Genomic DNA, 23,059 nt, shown 5'->3' with positions numbered 1-23,059 from the left:
AAAAAAGAAACCTGTGAATTCTTCATTTGTAAAGAGGAAGAAGAGAAGGCTGTGAAAAGAGAAGCTAAGAACCCACTGACCCTTTCTGCTTTCAGGCCCACCAATTTGAGGAAGAAATCTGTAAGCAGGGAAAGATGGAAGTCAGTTCTCTAAATTAAATCCCTGATGTAGGCAAACAGAAAGCAAAGGCTTGGTGACAAGCAAATACGAGTTTAAAGAATATTAGTTTCAGTTTTGTGGGTGTGAGACACACAAGGCCTCAGGACTGCATACCAAGCACTCTATCGGTGAGTTATATCAGAGTTCTTAAAGAATATTCTTAAAGAGCCAGGCTGTTAGTGGATGACTGTAAACCAGCACTTGGGAGGAGGAGGCAGGAGGAGTTCAAGTCTATCCTCAGATAAACAGGGAGTGCCTGGCCAGTCTGGATTACATGAGATGGTCTCAAACCAAACCAAACCAAACCAAACCAAACCAAACCAAACCAAAGCAAACCGAACCCTAAAGCAGCAATGTTAAAGATCAGTATGGAGTGTCAAATCCACAGCAGTGTTTGTATTTGTTGGTTTTTTATGAGCACATGGAAATAAAAGTTAGGATTAAAATAGGAGCTGAATTGTTTTATAAAATGCAAATTAAGTCCCTCATGGGAGTAACAAAGCTTTCTTTGTGGTTGTCCTACCTTTTTTTGAAACACTGAGACTCCACAGTGGCATCCGTGCCAAGCCCAACCATACTCTCGCCATACGTAGTGGAGTTCTGTCTCACCCTCAGATGCCTAGGGTGCACCCAGCTTCTGTCAACACTGCTGATACACCTCAGCACAAAGGGTCACACCAGGATGAAGGAGACCCCAACTTACCATAATTCTAAACGCTTTACTGCAAAATACTCTCTGGTTTGTTTTGGTTTTTGTTTTGGTTTTTGAAGACAGGGTTTCTCTGTATAGCCCTGGCTGTCCTGGAATTCACTCTGTAGACCAGGCTGGCCTCAAACTCAGAAATCCACCTGCCTCTGCCTCCCAAAGTGCTGGGATTAAAGGTGTTCACCACTACTGCCCAGCAGAGAAATCCTGAGATTAAAGGTGTGTGCCACCACTGCCGGGCAAAGATTCGTTTATATTATATGTAAGTACACTGTAGCTGTCTTCAGACACACCAGAAGAGGGCATCAGATCTCATTACAGATGGTTGTGAGCCACCATGTGTTTTGGTTTTTGAAGACAGGGTTTCTCTGTGTAGCCCTGGCTGTCCTGGAATTCACTCTGTAGATCAGGCTGGCCTCGAACTCAGAAATCCGCCTGCCTCTGCCTCCCAGAGTGCTAGGATTATTGATATACTGGATAAAGAGATGAATCATGTCACAGGTAGGACAGAATGAGTGTGAGATTTCATCATGCTACTCAAAAAGGAGCTGCATTCAAAACTGATGAGTTATTTATGTGGAATTTTCTAGATAATGTTGCAGGACGACAGTTGACTCTAGGTAGTTCAAACGACAGAAAGGGGAAAGTGCAGGTAAGGATATACGTACACACAAATTAGAGATCAAATCTGTGTCCCTGGCTTAGTTTATCACATTAAAAAAGCAGCAGCTCAGATTTAGAGTATAAACAATTTATTTATAACGTTAGGGTATAACGTTAATACTCGAGTTGACTATTTTACATGTTCAAGTTTTATCGTTCACTGTCTGTATCTTGGGAGACAGTCAAGGAGCCTAGCATGACGAAGCATTCTCAGCAACTGACAGTACCACACTCCATCTCCAAAGCGAGTCAAGCGCTGTCATCGCTGGCCGTACCTACTGTGTTGCAGCATGTCTGAGTAGTTAGTGCAACAAGGAAGGAGGGAGGGCGTGCGTGACCACCTAGAGGTGTGGGTTTGCCATCCCAATTCCTTCACACTCGATGATGTAAGTGTCCTTCGTGGCATCTTCTTCCTCTTCTGATTTCTTCACGGTAAATTTGGCCTGAAAGCACAGCATTAGTATGTAAGCATACATGATGAGGACTGAGGGCGAGCCTGGAATCGAAGTAAGGAGACAGAGATAATATCAAACCCATTTGCTGAAAAAGATGCACACATAAAAATCAAGAGACGTGAAGAAATTCAATACTTCTTTTGTCCTAGGGCCATGGTTCCTGCTCACTGTCGTGGAGTCGGTCAGGATAGAGCATCAGGCTCCACTCCACACCTCTGACTAGGAGCAGGGGACATGTGCAGCCGAACTGCGTGGAGACGCTGACGCATCACCTGTTGCTGGTGAGGAGGCATCTTTTCTCTCCCCTTTTGTTTTTCTAAAACATGTATCTGAACCATTTACCTGTCAGGTATGACATTATTTACTTTCATTAAAATTTTCCTGCCAATTTAATTCTCTAAATACATAATTCAGGAAGCTAGTTCAGAAAGGGTAGGTAGGGCGGAGGGGTGGTGGTGACTAATACCCCTCACCATTGAGCTTAACACTGAGTTCTCGCTATTAGCTACAGCAGTTCTGAAATATGTCATCTCTGTGACTGTGCTCTGGAAGTGCCATCTTAAAGGCAAATGCAGATCCTTCTAAAAAAACAATTTAAGCAAAACAACTGAATAGGTATAAGATTCTGGCAAAGGGATTTCAAGTATGCCTTAACTTTTAGGAGTCTCTAAAATACAATTTGGCACCATTATTCTGAGGTCTTGCTGCCGAGCAATGTTCACAAGCTTTCAATCTCCATGTCTGTACCAGTGCACTGTACAAGGGGACACCTAAAAATCACTGCAATGACAAACCTGAACACAGCAAGGGAGCCAAACTCCTGTGCAGTTCTTTGTCTGCAGTTTCAAATTACAAACATGAGTACTCGAGACACAGGCAGGAGATTAGGAGTCGATTCACACTTACACTCAGGCCTACTGATGGGGCCCAAAGGATGAGCCGGCTGAAGTCTCTGATTTTTACAGATGAGCTATTTGTATCAAAGCACAGAAAAACAAAGATACTATGGCACAAGTCACCCAGCAAAGCGCAGCAAAGAGCCAGGTGTGGGCAGTACAGACTTGTAAGCCCAGCATGCCGGAGGCTGAGGTAGAAAAATCTGAAGTTTGAAGCCAGCCTAGACTACACTTAGTAAGACCCTTTTTCAAGCACACCCCTGCCTCTGACCTACATACACAGTTAAATAAGAAACAAGACTCACAACCCCAGTTCAGGAAACGTTCTGTTGTGTACTCTCTTCAAGTAATATATAAGTGGCTACAAACATACAAACTACTATAAACTCTAGGCTACAATGAATTAAACTTGATACCAATTAGCAAAGACACCAAGCTATGAGAGAGAAAAGAAAATAAACACAGCATAAGTAGAAATGAAGATAAGTGCAGGGGCTGAAGAGATGGCTAAGCACTCAGAGCACTGGCTGTTCTTACAGAGGACCCAGATTCAACCCCAGCACCTACACGGAAACTCACAATCGCCTATAGCTCCCGTTCCAGGGGATTAGACATTCTCTTCCGGCTTCTCAGGGAACCAGGCATAAATATGGTACGCAGACATAAATGTAGGCAAACCATTCACACACATAGAATAAAATACAAATAGGTTTAAAAATAATAGGGAGCCAAGAGATGGCTCAGCGGTTAAGAGCACTGACTGCTCATGCAGAGGTCCTGAGTTCAAATCCCACAACCACATGGTGGCTCACAACCACCTGTGATGGGGTCTGACGCCCTCTTCTGGTGGGTCTGAAGAGCCTGAGAGTGTACTCACATACGTAAAATACATAAATCTTAAAGATAATAATAACAGGCTGAAGCTCAGTGACAGCATGGCTGCCCAACATGCACAAATCATGGTTTGATTTCCCAGGACAATAAACAACAACAACAAAGGGAATCAAGGATACAGTAAATAGGCAACTCACTCCTGTCTCGGATATAATCTGCCTCTGATTCTCATCAGGTTTCCTGATTTAAGCGAGACCTATCCATTTCTTATCACAACAGAAACCAAGAAGAGTAGAGCCTGTGAGACTGCAATGCAGAAGGGAAAGCAGGTGACACTAATGTGACGCGTAAGCTCTCTTCAGCTGGTGAATTATTTTTGGTGACAGAAGGAGTTAAGAGGACATGTGAGTGATAATCTTTTATTTTAACATGTTTTTCTATATATTTCTGCAATTTTGTCAGAAATAGTTTCCATGTAAATCTTCAAGTTTATCAGAAAATGTTTGTAATTCCACTTTTAATCAACTTAGGAATGCTTTTATGCCTACCATTATCATATATATATAAAATTTTCCATGATAATCTTCAATTCTAACATGTTTTTCTACATTTTTCTACAATTTTATCAGAAATATTTTCCACGTAAATCTTGAGATTCTATTATAAAATGTCTCTATCCCATATTCCATTTAGCAATGTTTTACATGTCTACTACCTTACTCCTTAATTTTCCATGAAAATTGTCAATTTTAATGTGTTTATCTGAAATATTTTCCATGTAAATCTTTAATTTTATCATAAAGTGTTTTTACTTCCCTTTACAATAAATAAAAAAAAAAATTAAAAAAAAAAAAAAAAGAGGACCTGTGAGGCAGGTCTTGCTATATAGCACTGGCTGGCCACGATCCCGACCCCCAGGAGCCCCATCGTCCTGCTTCCAACTCCCAAGGGACAGAATAAGACTGCACCTCATTAAGAATAGAATCATTCTCATTCTCCCTCTCCCTCTCCCTCCCCCTTCTCCTCCCCCTCCCTCCTTCCCCCTCCCTCCTTCCTCCCTCCCCAGAATTTCTCTATGTGGCCCTGGCCATCCTGGAACTAGCTCTATAGACCAAACTGACCATGAATCCAGAAATCCACCTGCCTCTGCCTCTCAAGTGCTGGGATTAAAGGCGTGCACCACCATATGCCTTAGGGTGTGTGTGTGTGTGTGTGTGTGTGTGTGTGTGTGTGTGTATGTGTGAGTTGGAAGTGTAAGAAGCTGGGAGGATCTAGAAGATGAGATAGGGAAACGATGATCAGAATATTTTGTATGAAGAAAGTTATTTGAATTGAAAAAATAAAATGAAAGGAAGAATATTCTTTAGGGACTGTGGTTGGTTCTGCACTCTTTTCGTTGCTCTTCATGTCCTCACGGTCCATCTTGCAGCCCAGGCCGGCCTGAAGTGTGCAGCACGGACAAAGCTGGCCCCTGACTCCCACGGGAGGGGGGCAGGCAGTCACTGCCATGCCTCATGCGAACTACTTTTATAATTTCAAAAACAGCAGCAACCTCATAAAACTTGAGTCAAAGTCTTATAGAATTATATTACAGAGAATACAGCAGCCATGGGTGGTGGTTCTGCTGTACCTAAGCACTCCATAGGCTGAGACCAGAGGATCACAAGTTCTACTGGTCTACCTAGGAAGCAAGGCCAGGCCAAAATACATACTAAGGCCTTGACTATTAAAACCAAACTAAAACCATGCAAAAGAATAAAAACTAAATTCCAAACTAAAAAAAAATGCTACATTACCAGAAAAGAAGCTGTATGTATTAGTAGTAATAAACAGTGAGAAGCAATTTGAGAAGAAAAAGAACAGTAGCTTTACTAGCTGAAGGGTACATTTCCTATGAAAAGATTAACAATAATTTTATAGTGAAATTTATTATTATTATTATTATAGACAAGAGTCCTGAAGAAAAGGAATAAACATGAGCTCACACAGTACTAATGCAGAGCCTTCACTGATGCGCAGTACCCGAGACTTCAAAACTGTCCTGGGGTGCTCCGAAGTCAGGCTGCTGACGCTGGGAGCCCCTCCTGTCTGCTCACTCTACTCGCCCACAGTGTGTCCCAGGAGACAGGAAGCAGATGCTGAGGCTGCTGGGAGCCCTCCACACCCGGAGCCCATGAGCAGCGCCTACTGTGATTGCTGGTGGGTTTCCCTTTATCAACCCAGTCAGCCTTTCTAACATAATACTCACCTTTGCTAGCTGTTCAGCAAAATGGATAGCAGTCTGTGTGTGGAGTGTGACTGGTCCTGTTTTTATTCTGGAAATTCCATTGGCTAGCGCCATAAAAATAATCAGCTATCAAAAAAAGAACAAAGAAGAAAAATCTCACAAATATGCTAATATTCAGATTTACAAATTCTACAATCACCCACAGGAAAATGCTACTAGAAACCAAAATAGCTTTTAAAGAAATTAAAAGAATAATTTCTATTTTCTTTATGTTTCTAGAAGCTTTACACAGCGACAGAGAGTATGTGTTAAGCAGAGGCTGTGGCTTGGTAAGTGCTTAGCCAGACTGACTTTTTTCCCCCTTTTTTCCTTTTTCCTTTCCCTTTCTCCTTTCTTTCTCCTTTCTCCTTTCCTTTTTTAAGACAGGGTTTCTCTGCTGGGCAGTAGTGGTACACGCCTTTAATCCCAGCACTTAGGAGGCAGAGGCAGGCAGATTTCTGAATTCGAGGCCAGCCTGGTCTACAGAGTGAGTTCCAGGACAGCCAGGGCTACACAGAGAAACCCTGTCTCAAAAAAAAAAAAAAAAAAAAAAAAGACAGGGTTTCTCTGTGTATCTAGCTGTCCTGTACTCAATTTGTAGACCAGGCTGGCCTCTAACTCACAGAGGTCCACCTGCCTCTGCCTCCCAAGTGCTGGGATTAAAGACAGGTTGTCATCATGCCTGGCCTACAAGACTGACTTTTAACAATTTATGTTTCAGAATAAAATAGAGAGCTGGCCCCTGATACACTTAATTAGACCAAATATTTCTGCAAGCTGCTGTATATGACAAGTTTTTATACTCTTCTAAAATTCTATTTTAAAAGGTAAAGAGAGAGTACAGAATTCCTGGGGACATGAACTTAGGAAGAAGGAAATTACTAAACACAGGGAAAACTGTCCCCAGAAAATGGTCAAGAAATACTGAAGAGCCTCCTCTTCTTCCTCCCTTTCTTCTTGGTTCTGAGGACCAACCTCAAGACTCCACCTATATCAGGCAAGAAGAGCCCTGCCACTGAGCCGGCAGCATGGGGAATGTGAGGGTGGAGAATGAGACCTTGTCTCAAAAGAGTGGCGGGCCAAACAGTCAGCACTTCCCCATGGGAGTCCACTCTCGAGACCCTTTGTGTGGGAGAGAGTGACAGAGACTAATGTCTGCATACTTGATGGGAAAGGTAAGGAAATTTGTATGTAGCATAATTATGTTCAAATCCGACCAAGGAAACAAACGGTTTTGATCCTAACAGTGGCCTTACCTGGTCTTGTAGATATTCGTCCACAGTGCCACCATGTCTAAGATTTGCTAACAGCATTTCAGCAGCTTCAATCCCAACCTTGTCTGCATTCACACCTAAAACAGGCGCAATAATAATAATAAAAAATAACAACAAATTACTCCCAAGTCACCAGGTTTAACTGAACTGCATAAGGTGACAGACACATACTTGAAACCCCAGCACTTGGGAACCTACAACTGCTCCACGGGCAAGGCCAGCCTGAGCTACAGAGTGAAATTGTCTCAGAAAAACAATCAAAACCTTTGATACATCCCAATCAGTACAGATATAACATTATTTTCAGGCTTCTGGACTTAACCAACGCGCTTTTCAAGAAGGATCTCAATGTTAATCAGTCTTATGAAACTTGAGAAATGTCAGTGTGTCAAAGCAAAAGTGGAGAAAATAGGTCATCTGGTGCCGGCTGGAAAAACATGCCTATGGAGCCAGCGAGAGGGTCCAAGGAGTAAAGGCACGAGGCTAAGTCTGATGATCCAAGTTCAATTCCCAGGAAACAAAGTGAAGAGAGAGAGAACTGACTTCTCAACACTGTCCCCTGACCTCCACATGCCCCCTGGCTTTTATTTCTTACACCATCATGGCTGAGGATGTGGCTCGATGCATGAACACCTGCCCTGAACATGTGAGGCTCTAACTTACTCAGAACTATGAAAAACAATACAAAATGCAGGCTTTGGAGACCGGTACAGTCAAGAGCACTGGCTGCTCTTCCAAGGGACCCAGGTTCAATATCCAGCACCCACATGATAGCCCACAACTGTCAGTAATTCTAGTTCCAGGAGAATCAACACCTTCTGCTCAATTCAGGCACCAGGCACAAAAGTGCTACACAGACATACATGTAGGCAAAGCACTCATATATAATTTAATTTCAAAAATTAACTATAAAGCCAGTTTACCATAAAGTTATAACCCAAAATTATAACCCAAAGCTATACCTCAGTTTTCATTATAAAGCTTGTGATTTACACAAGTTAGAACTGGTCATCAACAATTTAATTGAATTGAAGACTTGTTCAGTATTCTCTTAAAATGTAACAGGTGACATTTTCAGATCAACTATTTAAAGTTTAGTCCCTTTCACTACTACGCAGAATTTAGGGAGGCTGATGCAGGAGGCTTAACTCTGAAGTCAGCTTGGGCTTCAGAGCAAGACACCATTCCACAAAACAACAAAACACAAACAAATCTGAACAGGTTCTCGCTCAGTCTATAACATATACCTGTTCTTCTAGTTCCTACCTTTCCACACATGCGAACTCTTCAGTAGAAGGATGAATACAGAATAAGAAGCACAAAAAGCCACCTCTGCAACAGTCTTTAAAAGACACCCTTGGGCCGGGCGGTGGTGGCGCACGACTGTAATCCCAGCACTCTGGGAGGCAGAGGCAGGCGGATTTCTGAGTTCGAGGCCAGCCTGGTCTCCAGAGTGAGTTCCAGGACAGCCAGGCTACACAGAGAAACCCTGTCTCGAAAAATACCAAAAAACCACACACACACACACAATAAATAAATTAATTAAAAAAAGACACCCTTGGCTATAGACGAGATTGTCTTAAAAGCTCAGAATAAGGCTAATTTTGTTTGTATTCTTTATCTTCATATTTGCTGGACCATATATGTGTGTGTGTGTGTGTATATATATATATATATAATATAATATATATCATCGAGTACACACGCACACACCATTGAGAAAACTGTCCAGAAAAGCTGTACAGGAAATCATCTTTGTAAGTAGGGTTCCTCCTAAAACTGTTCACAGAAAAGCCCTGAGCATGAGAAAACCAGACAAACCCAGATGTCGAGGGATTCTGTTGAGAAAAGAGTCCTGACCTTTTCCAAATGTCAGTATCATCAGATTTAAAAAGACAGGGCAAGCGGAGACTTCCGGGCTAAAGACAAACTAAGCTGGGCTTGGTGGTGGTGTCTGCGATCCAAGGGCATGGAAAGCTAGGACAAGAGGACTGCTAAGCCGAGCTACACAGCAAAGGCCAGGCCAACCAGGCCGGACCTTGTCTGAAGAAAACTGAATAGACGAGAGTAAGACTCAATAACCATGACAAGTCAAGCTATGTGCACAAAAATAACTTTGTTTTTAGGCAACCTGTTTAATGTGTGGCTATGTCTGTAACAGACTCTTCAGGTATAAGGCCAGCATTGTGAATCTGTGTATTAAGGAAACACATGTTGCAGTACTCATTGCTGAGACATGGTTCCCACAGCTGAACACTGCAACGCTTCAAATGAACACAGCCTGCAGCTAAACGTGCATGACTGGGCACCTAACAGAAGTGGTAGGAATGACTACTTGAGGTCTAAAAATTTAGAGTTGAAAAAAATGAAAAATTCACTGACTCTAAAAGAGAATTAGTTGACGATCTTTTAAATATATCAGTCATCATTCTATACTAAAAAGATAAAGATTTCTTCACTGGGACTGGACAGATGGCTCAGCAGATAAGAGCACTGACTGCTCTTCTGTAAGTCCTAAGTTCAATTCCCATCAACTACATGGTGGCTCATAACCATCTGTAATGGGATCCGATATCATCTTCTGGTGTGTCTGAAGACAGCAATAGTGTACACATATGCATAAAATAAATAAACCTTAACAAAAGACTTCCTCACTGGTCTGGCATGTACAGACCCCTTCCCTTCGTGTGTACCTCTTTTGCCAAGTGATGATCCAGCAAACAAGCAGCCAGTGGATGTCTCAGCAACAATGCTGCAGAAGAGGGAAGTGTAGTCAGCCACACTGTAATATTCTAAATGTCATGCAAATACAACACGAGAAACCAGTTACTGTTAAACCAGTAAACTTACATCTACACTGCAGTAATGAAATTCCTCCCACAGACAATAAAGCCACCAACAATCTCATGGGGCAGGAGGATTCCTTTAGGCAAAGTTCAGGAAGCTCTAAACTATTCACATGCAGAGAAGTTTACTACACCACCCTCCCCTACAAGTTATTCTGTCATTAGCACTGCTTATAGAACACAGGATAAAAAGGGCTTTACACAGACTTTAGTTCTGTTCTGTTGTATTTTTAAGGTAGTATTATGGCAAAGAAGGCAAGTAATTACTTTAAACTTTGTAAATTTCTGAATAAAATGTTTGAAATATAAGTATCCACAAAATACTATATTTCTATACTTTAAAAATATCAATTAAAAAACTTGTTTTGTTTTGTTTTTGGTTTCTCTGTGCAGCCTTGGTTGTCCTAGTACTCACTCTGTACACTAGTCTGACCTCAAACTCAGAGATCCATCTGCCTCTGCCTCCCGAGAGCTGGAATTAAAGGTGTGCACCACCACCGTCCAGCCCAATTAAGGAATTTTTGTTAAGACTTAACTCCTAACTGGCTTAACATAATATTTTTAAAAAATATTACCATACTAAACAATTGTAAAGCAATTTCAAACATAAGGTATCTTTAAAAACTAAAAAATGTCTGTTAGTGTTAGTTTCAAAGACTACTTTCTGACTAGCTTAAATATTTAGGGGGGATGCAGAGAAGTTAATAAAACCCGCTCTCACAGAGGGGCCAAGTTAAGTACCCAGCACCCGCTTAGGGCAGATCACAACTGCTTAGAACTCCAGCTCCTAGAGACCTGAGGCCCTCTTCCGAACTCCCCATGCCTGCATTCATACATACCCACAGGTAAACATACATACATAACTATAATAATAAAATAAAAATCAATCTTAAAAAAAAAATATGTTCACTACACTTGTTTCCAGGATCTACACAAGGATACCGAAATCCAATCAATTACCTCACATCTGTAATTCCAACACTTGGGAGGGGAGATACCAGGATTGCTGAAAATCTGAGTCCAGCCTGGACTACAGAGAAAAATCCTGTCTCCTCAAACCAAGTAACACTGTGGGTGTGAGGCGCATGCCTGTGCTCCCAGAAAGGAAGCAGGAAGATCATGTGCTCAAGGAGATCCTTGGCTACACAGCAAGGTCAAAGTCAGGCTAAACTACATGAGACTTGCTTCAAAAATCAAAAACAAAAAAGAAATGATGTAACACTGGCACCAAACTTATAAGAACTTCCTCACACATCGTTAGGTCACTTACAACAGTGCTACAATACACATACACTGAGTAAAAGTTGTCATAGTATACTGCTTAAGGAACGACAAGAGGGAACATGCCTGTATGCATTTAAAATAAGCTTTTTTTCCCTAATACTTTTATCTGGAGTTGCTTGAAATGTAAATTTGGAACCAACAGATAAAGGCCTACAAACACAAGGATCTACAAAACATTTGGGAGAGGAGGGTGGGAAAACACTTTTTTTTTTTGGTTTACTTTCACATTTAAGGCAGTATATTAATAGACAGCCCCGGTTGCCTTAAAAGTTGCTATGTAGATTGTGGTCTTGGCTACCCTCAAATTTGTGTTCTTCCAGCCCCAGTCTCGAGTTTGGGAAGTACAGCCTTGTAATAGCAAGCCTCAACCAGAATGACCACAGTGATTCACTAAATTGTTGTTTGAGGCAGGAATGTCCTTCCAAATACGTTGTAGAACCCTACACTGAGTGAATGCCTACAACTCTGTGATGAGGACGATGATGTCAGGGTCTCGCCTATTTCTCCGTCTATGCTCACATGATTCCACTCCCATTGCCAAAGGCTTGGTCCCTGGGCTCCTGCACAGGCTGGATGCTGACGTACAAGTCCCGGATCTCCTTCCTGATGCACCGCACAGCCGCCGCTGCCATATCTTTTGCTACCTATTTTGGCAAACCAGTAAAGGAGAACATATTTGTCATTGGCTATTTAGACCACCGTTTTCATTCCTTCAAAAGTATATAACATAGGTAATTTTTCCATGTATCATTTTTACACTTCTAGAAAGAACACTAACTTCTAAGAAACACTTAAATGAAGACATTCAAATTAGGGTCTAGGGAATAGGAGTTCAGTACTAGGATAGGAGTACGTGCTCAGTAGTTCAGAGCACGTGTTGCTCTTTCAGAGGAGCTGGATTCAGTTACCAACACCACATGGTGGCTAATATTAACTTCAGCTTCAGAGAACTTGACACCCTCTTCTGACCTCCCAGGCACCAGGCACATATGTGGTGTACATACATATACGCAAGAAAAACTCATGCACAGAAAATAAATTAGTGTCTGTAGTAATGGCTCAGCAGTTAAGAACACTGGCTGCTTTTCCAGAGAACCCACATTTGATCCCAAGCACCCACATGGTAGCTCACCACTGTCTGTAACTCCAGTCCTAGGGACCTGACACCCTGCTCTGGCCTCAGAAGCCACTCCAGATACATGGACACAGATATATATTCAGGAAAAATACCCGTACACACAAAAATAATAAAACACAAAATCAAGAATCAAATAAAACGAGTATGTAGGGGCCAAAGAGCCAGCTCAGTGGTTGGGAGCTTGGACCAGGGCACAATTCCCAGCACCTACCCCCATGGCAGTGCACAACCATCTGGAACTCAAGTTCCAGGATATCTGACTCCCTCACATAGACATATGTGCAGGCCAAATAATGATGCAACAAAAAATAAATATAAAATCTTAAAAATGAATTAATTAAAAAATGTTTTAATTAATTAAAAAGCAAAAGCTCTGCCAGACAGAGTGGAAGCCAGCTTTAATCCCAGAATTTGGAAGACAGGGTCAAGTGGAACTCTGAGTTTGAGGCCCAACCAGATGCACACGTTGAGTTCCAACCCAGACAAGTAAGACCATGTCTCAAACCAAAGGAACAAAATAAATGGTCGAGACACTGCTGCCAGGCCTGCTGCGTGAGTCACAGCCCCAGGGCTCACATGGCAGAGCGAGAGAAATGGCCCCTTTAGGCTGACCTCTTCTACCTCCATGACACACTGTGACATGTGCCCCAGCCCCTACTTCCACATGTGCCCCACGGAACGCAGCCTAATGCCTTCCCACACAAAATTAATAAATTAAAACAAAAGTCCTCAGGCTGGGCATGCAGCTCAGGGGTAGTGTGTCAACTGACATACGTAAATCCCCGGGTTTCCTGGATCTGTGAACTGAAGGCCACCATCAGCTGTATCAGAGCTATGCAAGTCTCTATTTTGAGAAAAACTAACAACATTTTCCACACAGAGAAATAGGAGCACTAAAAGGTCAAGACCATCTATCTGGTCTGCCCAGGAAGATTCAGAAAGCCTGGGCTATTCATGCTACCGTTTTAAAGCAACAAAAGACTCAAAAGAAAGAAAAATAAAACCTCAAATTGTCTGAGGCTCTTATTTTGAAAGGAAAAAAAAGAGTATTCTCAAAATCCTCAAGGTGTCTCGACACTTCTAAGAGCACTATGACAACTTACTTTTAGTGGCAAAACACCGGCAACAAAAGCTCTCCCGTAAATCTTAGTCACAGAGCCTCGATCAGTCAGATTTATTGGGTCCAACCGTTTAACTGGGGACACTCGGACAATCACCTCACCGCCCCCTTTGGGGTAATAGCCCCTAGGAAAAGTAGAACAAACACATACTCCATAACTGAAGACACAGCAAAGTAAAGCTTAGTAGTACATTACAGTTGCAGGGAGGATACCAAAAGATAGATCGCCTGTACGAGTTCATGAAAGGTCTATATGATATATGCAATCTCAGATGTCGACTCTGTGTTCTCAAGTTACACGAGAATACTGAAATGGCCAGAACTATCAAAGGTAGACTGCATCCTTAGCATGTGCATGTGAGGTCCTGGGTTCAATCCACAGCACCCAAAGAAATCATCCTCCCAACGATACAAGACTATCAGGCGCTAGTGGCTACAGCACAGTGACTACTGCCTAAGATAGAGCAGAACATGCTCCTCACTACAGCGACTTCTACCCAAAGTGCTAAGAGCATAAGTTCTATCAACACTGGCTCTGCTAGCTTCTCCTTTCTAAGCCTAAAACAGCAGCTGGCACACGACAGACACTCAGATTAATACTGAGGAATATCTAAGCAGGTGAGCAGTAATAAAGTTTTAACTGTCCTATTCATTTATTGCAGATGCTGAGAACTACTGTGCTTCCATCCCATCTTCAAGATCTCTACATGGTAAGGAGATGATGTAGTTTACAATCTACTTAGATTATAAGTAGAGCTACAAAGAGGTTCCAACAGGTAAACAGGAGTAAATGCATTCATCAACAGTCCAAATATGAAATCATTATTCTCTATGTTTAAATATGATTTCTAATTTTTATGTGAGCAGGGGGATAAATAACATGAGTTTAAGGTGCAAAGTAGTATCCGACAGTGGACAATCACGTCAGATTATAACAGTGTGAACAGAGGAGGGAAGTGAAACTGGATAGGACACCCAGAGCATGGCGACCACAGCACACAAAGCTCCACGCAGCACTTGACTCTGTACAGCACAGGACAGCCTCACAGAGCATCCCTAAAGGCTGGGCTTTCTTAGGAAGTCAATTCTGACTTCACTGTGAAGCAGTGTCTTTATGATCCCAGAGTGCCTAGTGCCACTGTCCACACACAGTGATCCCTTCGCCTGTTCAGGGGCTTGGAGAACACTAGCTATGAAGATCTCCATGTAGAAATTCCCATGAAAATATTTCTGTCAAGAAACAGATGAGCACCACTGGTGGCTGGTAAGGTCCTATAGCTCTACAGTTAATAACTTTAGGCCACAAAGTACAATTATTTTCTGTAAGAAATCTATCACAAAACACAATGCATTAGAGTGTCCAAGGGCTGGAAAAATGGCTCAGCGGTTAAAGAGCACTGACTGCTCTTCTGAAGGTCCTGAGTTCAAATCCCAACAACCACATGGTAGCTCACAACCATCCATAATGAGATCTGACACCCTCTTCTAGTGTGTCCTAAAGTGTATTTACATATACTAATAAACAAATAAATCTTTGGGTCGGAGCAAGCAGGGCCAGAATGAGCAGAGGACTTGAGTTCAATTCCCAGCAACCACATAATGGCTTACAACCATCTGCACAGCTAGTGCACTCATTCACATAACATAATTCTAAAAAAAAATTATTAAAAAAAAAAGGAGTATCGGAGTAACAGTTCTCTAAATCTACCCTTTGCACTGTTTTTGAAGTACGTAATTAAAGGCTGGAGATGTAACTCAGCAGCAGGAGCTGGCCTGGCACGCACAAGGCCTGTGCTAGGCCCACAGTACTGCCGTCACAAGGGAGGGGTAGGGTGCTGAGGACTGAGTAACTTACCTCGTTTTAATGTCACAATTAAACGTGAAACCAAACTTCTCAGCAATTGGCTTGAAAACCTGAAAAAGTCAGTTGTTCCTTTAGCCAGGAGAATGCACACATTCACCAAGTGCAACTGCTAAGTGAAACCCGCCATGCAGCAAGTTAGTTAGCAGGTGCTGCAGACACACAGGAACAACAAAGACTGACACCAACTCTCGCTCAAACAAAACAATCTGCTACATAGCTGGACATTTAATGTTTACTTAAGCAAACTGTGCAAGTCTATGTAATAAAAACAGCCACTCCACACACCCGACCTTGGGAATGACTACAGGGCAGCCCTCCCTGACCGCAGCAACACCATGTGCACTAAAAGGCTTTGGAGGCTGCTGGGGAACAGCCTTCCATTCTGCAGTCTCAATTTCTCAATACTGCTGAAATTTTATTAGATATACAGTGCCTTACCATAGCTTTTTTTCTCATTTCATATTAGAAACATTTTTCATGACATACTAAGTTCCTCCCAAGTGGTATTTAATGACTTGGCACTAGAGCAGAATGTACTGAACTATCCTCTAAGACAGTGGTCCTTAGCCTCCCTAATGCTGTGACCCTTTAATACAGTCCCTCATGTTGTGGTGACCCCCCAACCGTAAAATTATTTAATTGCTACTTCATAACTATAATTCTGGTACTGTTATGAATAGTAATGTAAGTATCTGATATGCAGGACATCTGATATACTGAGGCCCACTGCTCTAAAACATCATTGTATGTCATACAGTGACAATTAGTTTAAACAAGGCTATGCTTAAGTATCTTTAACATTGATCCTTGCTGTATCTTAGTTTATGTAAAGTACTGTACTGGCTAGTAGTGTGTCAACTTGACGCAGCTAGTTATCATCTGAGAGGAAGGAGCCCCAGCTGAGGAAAGGCCTCCCTGAGATCCAGCTGTAAGACATTTTCTCAATTAGTGACCAGCAGGGAAGGGCCCAGCCTTCTGTGGCTGATACCATCCGTGCGCTGGTGGTCCTGGCTTTTATAAGGCATCAGGCTGTCAAGCCATGAGAGGTAAGCAAGCCAGTAAGCAGCACCCTCTATGGCCTCTGCATTCGCTCCTGCCTCCAGGATCCTACCCTGTGTGAGTTCCAGTCCTGACTTCCTTTGGTGATGAACAGCAATGTGGGAGTGTAAGCTGAATAAACCCTTTCCTTCCCAAGTTGCAGTTTGGTCCTGGTGTTTTCCTTAAAGCAATAGAAATCCAAACTAAGAAATCTTTTCCTTTTCTTTCTTGTTTTTTCCTTCAAGACAGGGTTTCTCTGTATATCCCTGGCTGCCCTGGAACTTGCTCTGTAGACTGGCTTTGAACTCAAGAGATCCACCTGCCTCTGCCTCCCGAGTGCTGGGATTGAAAAGGTGTACCACCATCACCTGGCTGAAAGTGGCTTTCATGGCATGTCTCCGCACACCGACTGAAGATGACGGCACCCATCAGAATGGCAGGGTTCAGAAGATGGTGCTTAAGCCAAAAGCCTTGAAACACGAGACCGATGGAGCCCTTTACTCGGTTCCCCAGACTGCACCGTGTGCGGAGGAGGGATGGACAGCACTAAATGTCTATTGGCTTGCTTTTTTTCAAACACAGGAGTGGCGATGTAGCCCAGGGCAGAGAAGCTGCCCAACATGTGTAAAGCCTTAGTATTTTATCCCCAAACATTTCAAAACTCAATTTGGGGTGGGGGTGTGAAAGCACAGGGGTTATCTATATCTAGAGCTGGGGAAGATGCAGAAGAAAAGGAGCTCTCATGGGGTAAGAAAAGGGCAGGGCTGAAAACATTCCGGCAGTCTCTAGTGAATGTGGTCAAAGCTGACGAACGATGGAGGCGGTGGCCTTCCACTCTGCTCACCACAGTAAAACCACTCGGCCTCTACTGGAGACACCGAGTTCTGAAACGTAACTGGGGAAAAAAACAACCATCCCGGAGCGGGCACTGGAGATCGGTCAGCAGTTTGCTTGCCTGGCACACACGGGCCTTGTGCTCCCGCTGCATACACTGGCCGCGGTGGTGCACACTTTTAACTCTAGCCCTCTGGAGGTGGAAGCAGGGGCTCACAAGTCCAAGGTCAGCCTCTGTACCAAATTTAAGGCCAGCCTGGGAGACGTAAGACCCTGCCTGTCTCAAAAGAGGAAAACCCACCAAATTCTAAAGCTATGTATAGCCTCAGCACTTTCTACAACATTGTGAAGCGCAGACCTAAGAGAGAATAGACCACTGGCTGAGGAGCTGGGAACAGAACCAGCTACAGACCTTTGCCATTTTCTATCTTTTTTTTAAAAATAAAACTAGTCCTCACTTCGGTTTTGGAAGTTGGTTCACAGATATATATTTGTACAAAATTCTTAAAAGTGCATTTAAAGAGGTAAGTTTAGTTGTAAAGAACTATGCCACAGTAAACCTGGAGAAGACAAACCCACTAATACCGATTGAATATCCTTGCCTCAAAGTGCCCAGAGCCAGCAGTGCGCCCAACTTGTTCAGAGTCTGAAGTAATTGCAAACACTCGGGATGCAAACATGAAACTGACCCGTGTTTCACATGTTGTACACAGAGCCTGCAAGCCACCGTACAGCAGTGTTAGGACCACAGCACACCACAGGGGGTCAGGTGGGACGCGGCCTACCTGTAGCATCATGTTAGTACTCAAATAGTTTTTAATTTTATAGTATTTTTAAGAATTGTGGGGACTTGGAGAGATGGCTCAGCAGTTAAGAGCACTGACTGCTCTTCTGGAGGTCCTGAGTTCAATTCCCAGCAACCACATGTTGGCTCACAACCATCCATAATGGGATCTGATGCCCTCTTCTGGTGTGTCTGAAGATAACCACAATGCATTCAAATATATAAAAATAAATAAATCTTTTTTAAAAATGTCTTATTTGAGTGTGTGGGGGTGGATATGTGGGCCACTACATTTGTGTGACGGTCAAAAGGACAATTTTCAGGAGTTAGCTCTTGTGTTCTGGGCGCTAAACTCAGGTCATCAGGCGAGTATAGCAAGTGTTCTTACCCAAGAAGCCATCTCACTGGCTCAAATTCTGGCATACTTAGTATTTCAGACTAAAGATACTCAACCTGTACCATTTTCCGTTCCTACAGACATGCCAATACTAAAATAAAAACAGGTGATTTATATGATAACTGATTAATTTACATAATTATACTTTTAGGTCCTAAAAAGAATCAGTCTGAACACTATCTCAATTTATAATGCAAACCCCAAAGTAAACCTAATCTGTTCCCTCTCCTACAAAAGAAATAGGGACTATGTGAATAGCATGTCTGTGGGGACGCTGCAGACATTTCAACAGAGATCAGGCACCCTTACCATCATGGTGTAATCAATCTGCGGGGCCATCTCCGCATTGGTGCCGCCTTTCAGCCGGAGCTCCGACGGGGAAGCCGCGAACAGGACACAGGGCATTGAAAGCTGCATCAAGAGGCACACACTCCTACGGAAAAGGCAGAACAGCTGTATTTGTTACAGCACACCAATGTGACTTGAAGCTCAGACAACAGAAAAGTTAGCAAATACTTCAGTATCTGAAGGCAAAATCCTGACTCTTACAGAAGTATTTCAAAGTAGAAAGACAAAAGCATACTGTGCTGAGGTAGTAAGTCAGTGGTAAATGTCTTCAGCCTCTCATTCGTAAGGCCTTGGTCGAGTACCCAACATCACCAAAAAATTACATTAAATTAAAAATTAAAACGTGGCTGAGCAGTGGTGACACACGGCTTTCATTCCAGCACCTGGGAGGCAGAGGAAGGTGGGTCTGAATTAAGACCAACCTAATTTATAGTGCGAGTTCCAGGACAGCCTAGGCCACACAGAGAAACCCTGTCTCAAAAACCACACCAAACCGAACCTTCAAACTTTTTCTCAAAGTATTTTTGAAAGCAGCAACTTATAAAAATGCATTTGGAACAGCCAAGACTATAAATATCTCCCTGAGTACACCTGGCTGTTACTGTTACCATGCACGACACCAGTCAAGTCACAGCATGGCTCCTCCATCAGAGAAGTCATGGGACTAGGAACAGAATGTTTAACAAGGAGCTTTCTCCTTAGGGTCAACATGAAGAACCACAAAACTTAGGCACAGAATGTGACGTGTTTAAAAATGAAGTATCTGGTCAGATTTTAAAATGAATTGCCCTTCTTCAAAATAAAGTCAATCACTTTAAACAAAGTTATTCACATAGGCTGTCCCCTGACCTTCACACACACTCCATAAGCATGAATGTTTATGTGTGTGTGTGTGTGTGTGTGTGTGTGTACACATGTGTGCATGAACAGGAGCATGCACATGAGTCTGTATGCATGTGCACATAGACACAAATACAATAAATAATTGTTTAAAAATTAGAAGGCATAGCAGGTGGTGGTGCACAACTTTAATCCCAACACTTGGGAGGCAGAGGCAGGGTGACCTCTGTGGGTTCAAGGCCAGCCTGATCTACAGAGTGAGTTCCATTAGATTGCAGTTTTAAAGGGAACTAAAAATAGCACCTATAATCAAAAGAAATTCCTTAACATTATATAACAGATACAAGTGTACTAAACTACAAAGTCTCTATTTCTGTCTGTTTGCCCATGGTATTAATAATTCTAATAATTTACTCGAAAGATCACTTTAAAAATCTCAGTGGTGGCGCAGGCCTGTAATCCCAGCACTCTGGGAGGCAGAGGCAGGCGGATTTCTGAGTTCGAGGCCAGCCTGGTCTACAGAGTGAGTTCCAAGACAGCCAGGACTATACAGAGAAACCCTGTCTTGAAAAAAGCAAATCCAAAAACAAAACAAAACAAAACAAAAAAAACAACAAAAAAAATAAAACAAAAAACAATCTGGAAATAATAACAAAACAAGTAGGTTTATGATTTATGTATTAGAAAGGGAGAAAACTAAACCTCAAAATGTCCCCAGGAAGCCAAAGAATCTACATGTAAAGCCAGGTCCGAATAGAGGCTTAAGTGAGACATACGTACCCTGCTGTCTTGGTGTCTGCTGTGTGGACTCCACCTTTGATCTTCTCGGGTGTAAAGGTGATCTCAGTCGAGCCGATTTCTGCTCCCTCCAGGTGTCCGTCACACAAATCACGAACCATCTCCAGTCCAGATAAATGCTGAGGCCTTCAGGTCAGAAGACTGCATCAAGATGTGTGCGATCAGACTGCCTATATCCCACTCTCTGACACAGTTACAAAAGCAATGGCCAGAAAGCAAGTGTGGCGTCTTCAATCAGCAGAAGGTCGTCTGGGTTTTTTAATGCACTTGGACTCGCTGCTCAGAGGCAACTTCTTAAAGGTTTGGAGACTGGTTATTTAGGCTATGGTGGTGAACTGTTACAAGTTTTATACAAGTGCAGAAAAAAAGGTAAACCAGAGGCTGGAGAGATGGCTCAGTGGTTAAGAGCACTGGCTGCTCTTCCAGAGGACTAAGGTTCGGTTCCCAGCACCCACACAGCAGCTCATAAGTATCTGTCACTCCTGTTTCAGGGGATCAGACAACCCTCATACAGACATACATACATGGCAGGGAAAACACCAATGCGCATTAAATAAAAATAAATAAATAAGTCTAAAACTACCTAAAAGCTGCCAGTCTTGCTTGAATTTCACTCGATAACCAACCCGTGACACCAGTACTACATGAATTATGTACTCCTCATTCCTAAATTCCCATGTCGAGGCCTCGACCTACACAAAATGTCATTTACATAGGCCCTTTAAAGGTACAATTAAAAAAGGAGGCAATTAGGGTGTGCGGTAATACAATTTGTCTGCTATTCTTATGAAAAGAGAAAGTGAGATTAGAGGGATAAGGATGTAGTTCAGTGGGTAGGGGGCGCGCACAGTATGGAGGAGGCCTTAGGTTTCATCTCCAGAACCACATAAACTGGGCATGGTGGCACACAGCTCTAATTCTGGAATCTGAGAGGTGGAGACAGAAGAATCAAAAGTTCAAGGTTATTCTCCCTAGCTGAGGAGTTCGGGATTACCCCGGACTAGATGATCTCTTGCAATAACAATAAACCTACCAGTGGCAAGACGCATGGACAAACTACCCTGTTTCAATGCGTCCTAAGGATAACTTACAGCCTGCCCTATGGACAGAAAAGGAGCGCAAAGGCAGCACTGTGAATGCTGCCCGGGCCTCCTCCGCCCCACAACCCGGGCTCCGATCTCCGGACTCCCGGGACCCCCGACCCAAACTCCCCGCCCGCCCGCGATACCTGAGGCCGGGCGTGCTGCGACCCGCGCGGATCTTCTGCACGCGCAAGGGGAGGCCCAGGAGGCAGCTCAGGGCGGTGGAAACCCTGAGGATCTGGCCGCCCTGCAGAGCACCGGAGGGAAGAAACGAAGAGAGGTTGAATGGAGGCCCCGCCACCACAGCTCGCCCGGCCCCAGGCAGCCGCACACTCACCCCTTCCATGATCCCGCCGTCCACCTCCACCCGCTGCCCCTCCATGGCGGGCGCCCCTGAGCCCTGCCGACAGCGACGACCACGTCCCTGCGGCGACGGGAAAAAGACAAGGCGCCGGCAAGCCCGCAGGCCGGACAGTGCGCTTCCGGGCCGAGCTCGCCGGAAAGAGAGAGAACTAGAGCCTCCCGGGAAACTGTTGCTGAGGGAACGAATTCCTCGGTGGACAGGACCCGCAGCTGTACGCATGCGCTCTGCCCGGCGCTCAAAGAGGCTGTGCGGGGCGTCGTCGGACTGTCTTCTACCCAAACTGGCAGGGAACCGGGCTGGCCACAAGGGGGTGACACAGCAAAACCTCCAGGCTCCAGAAGCTCTTTCCCCAACAGGCTGGTATTTAGCAACCAAGTGTAGCTCTGCTTTCTTCAGCATCCTCGGGTACCTCAAAAACTGGGAAATGAGTCTGAATTATGTGATCAAACATCACGGTCGCCCTAATCTCGATACTGTACGAACACAATATTTTGGAAGCACATAGATTACTTAAACCAATCTGGAAGGTGCCCCAAGATACTAATCAAGGAAGTGCTCATAGTTGAGATTTGGAATGCTGTAGCTATGGTTGTAAGGTTATTTGAAATGTTACCGTCAGAGCCTGGCTTCTGGCAGCCCTAACAAAGTAGGTTCAGCCAACACCTTCTCAGTAGCCAATCCAAGAAATAAGTAATAAAGAAAAGCAGAAAAAAAAGAGATCTGTTAAGTGCGGTCCCATTGGGAAGAGAAAGAAATAAATCAAGTCTATCTTCAGGGTCTGGATGTAAAACTCGGGTTTAAGTAGAGGGCAGTAGTGATGCACAAATAAGCGGTCCTAATCTAGGTGTGGGCCAGGCCAACACTGACCTGTTGGGACTGGAGAGATGGCTTAGCGGTTAAGAGCACTGACAGCTCTTCTGAAGGTCCTGAGTTCAAATCCCAGCAACCACATGGTGGCTCACAAACATCGGTAATGAGATCTGATGCCCTCTTCTGGGGTGTCTGAAGACAACTACAGTGTACTTACATATAATAAATAAATAAATAAATAAATAAATAAACACTGACC

The 23,059-nt window shown here is 43.5% G+C and overlaps 1 protein-coding gene across 1 annotated transcript; it reads right to left on the bottom strand.

Annotated features, from left to right (window-relative positions):
* Positions 1–1,600: 1,600 nt before the first annotated feature.
* Rtca (RNA 3'-terminal phosphate cyclase) lies at positions 1,601–22,211 on the bottom strand. Its single transcript, XM_052179376.1, has 11 exons — positions 21,964–22,211; positions 21,773–21,873; positions 20,527–20,670; positions 18,868–18,991; positions 15,497–15,555; positions 13,625–13,766; positions 11,903–12,027; positions 9,947–10,005; positions 7,236–7,330; positions 5,962–6,066; positions 1,601–1,971 (listed from the first exon to the last, which is right to left on the bottom strand). The coding sequence occupies exons 1-11, from the start codon at positions 22,207–22,209 to the stop codon at positions 1,870–1,872; spliced, it is 1,302 nt and encodes a 433-aa protein (XP_052035336.1). The 5' UTR covers positions 22,210–22,211; the 3' UTR covers positions 1,601–1,869.
* Between the last annotated feature and the right edge of the window lie 848 nt (positions 22,212–23,059).

The sequence above is a fragment of the Apodemus sylvaticus genome, chromosome 4, assembly GCF_947179515.1.
Source record: "Apodemus sylvaticus chromosome 4, mApoSyl1.1, whole genome shotgun sequence".
Taxonomy (NCBI): Eukaryota; Metazoa; Chordata; class Mammalia; order Rodentia; family Muridae; genus Apodemus; species Apodemus sylvaticus.
This window is presented reverse-complemented; position numbering and strand designations above follow the sequence as displayed.

Coding starts and splice junctions, on each gene's coding strand:
- Rtca (XM_052179376.1), bottom strand. CDS start 22,209: ATGCGTACAGCTGCGGGTCCTGTCCACCGAGGAATTCGTTCCCTCAGC. Junction 10,006..11,902: donor GGCAATGGGAGTGGAATCAT/GTGAGCATAGAC, acceptor CCTCTTCTGCAG/CATTGTTGCTGAGACATCCA. Junction 1,972..5,961: donor TTGCTGAACAGCTAGCAAAG/GTGAGTATTATG, acceptor CTGTGCTTTCAG/GCCAAATTTACCGTGAAGAA.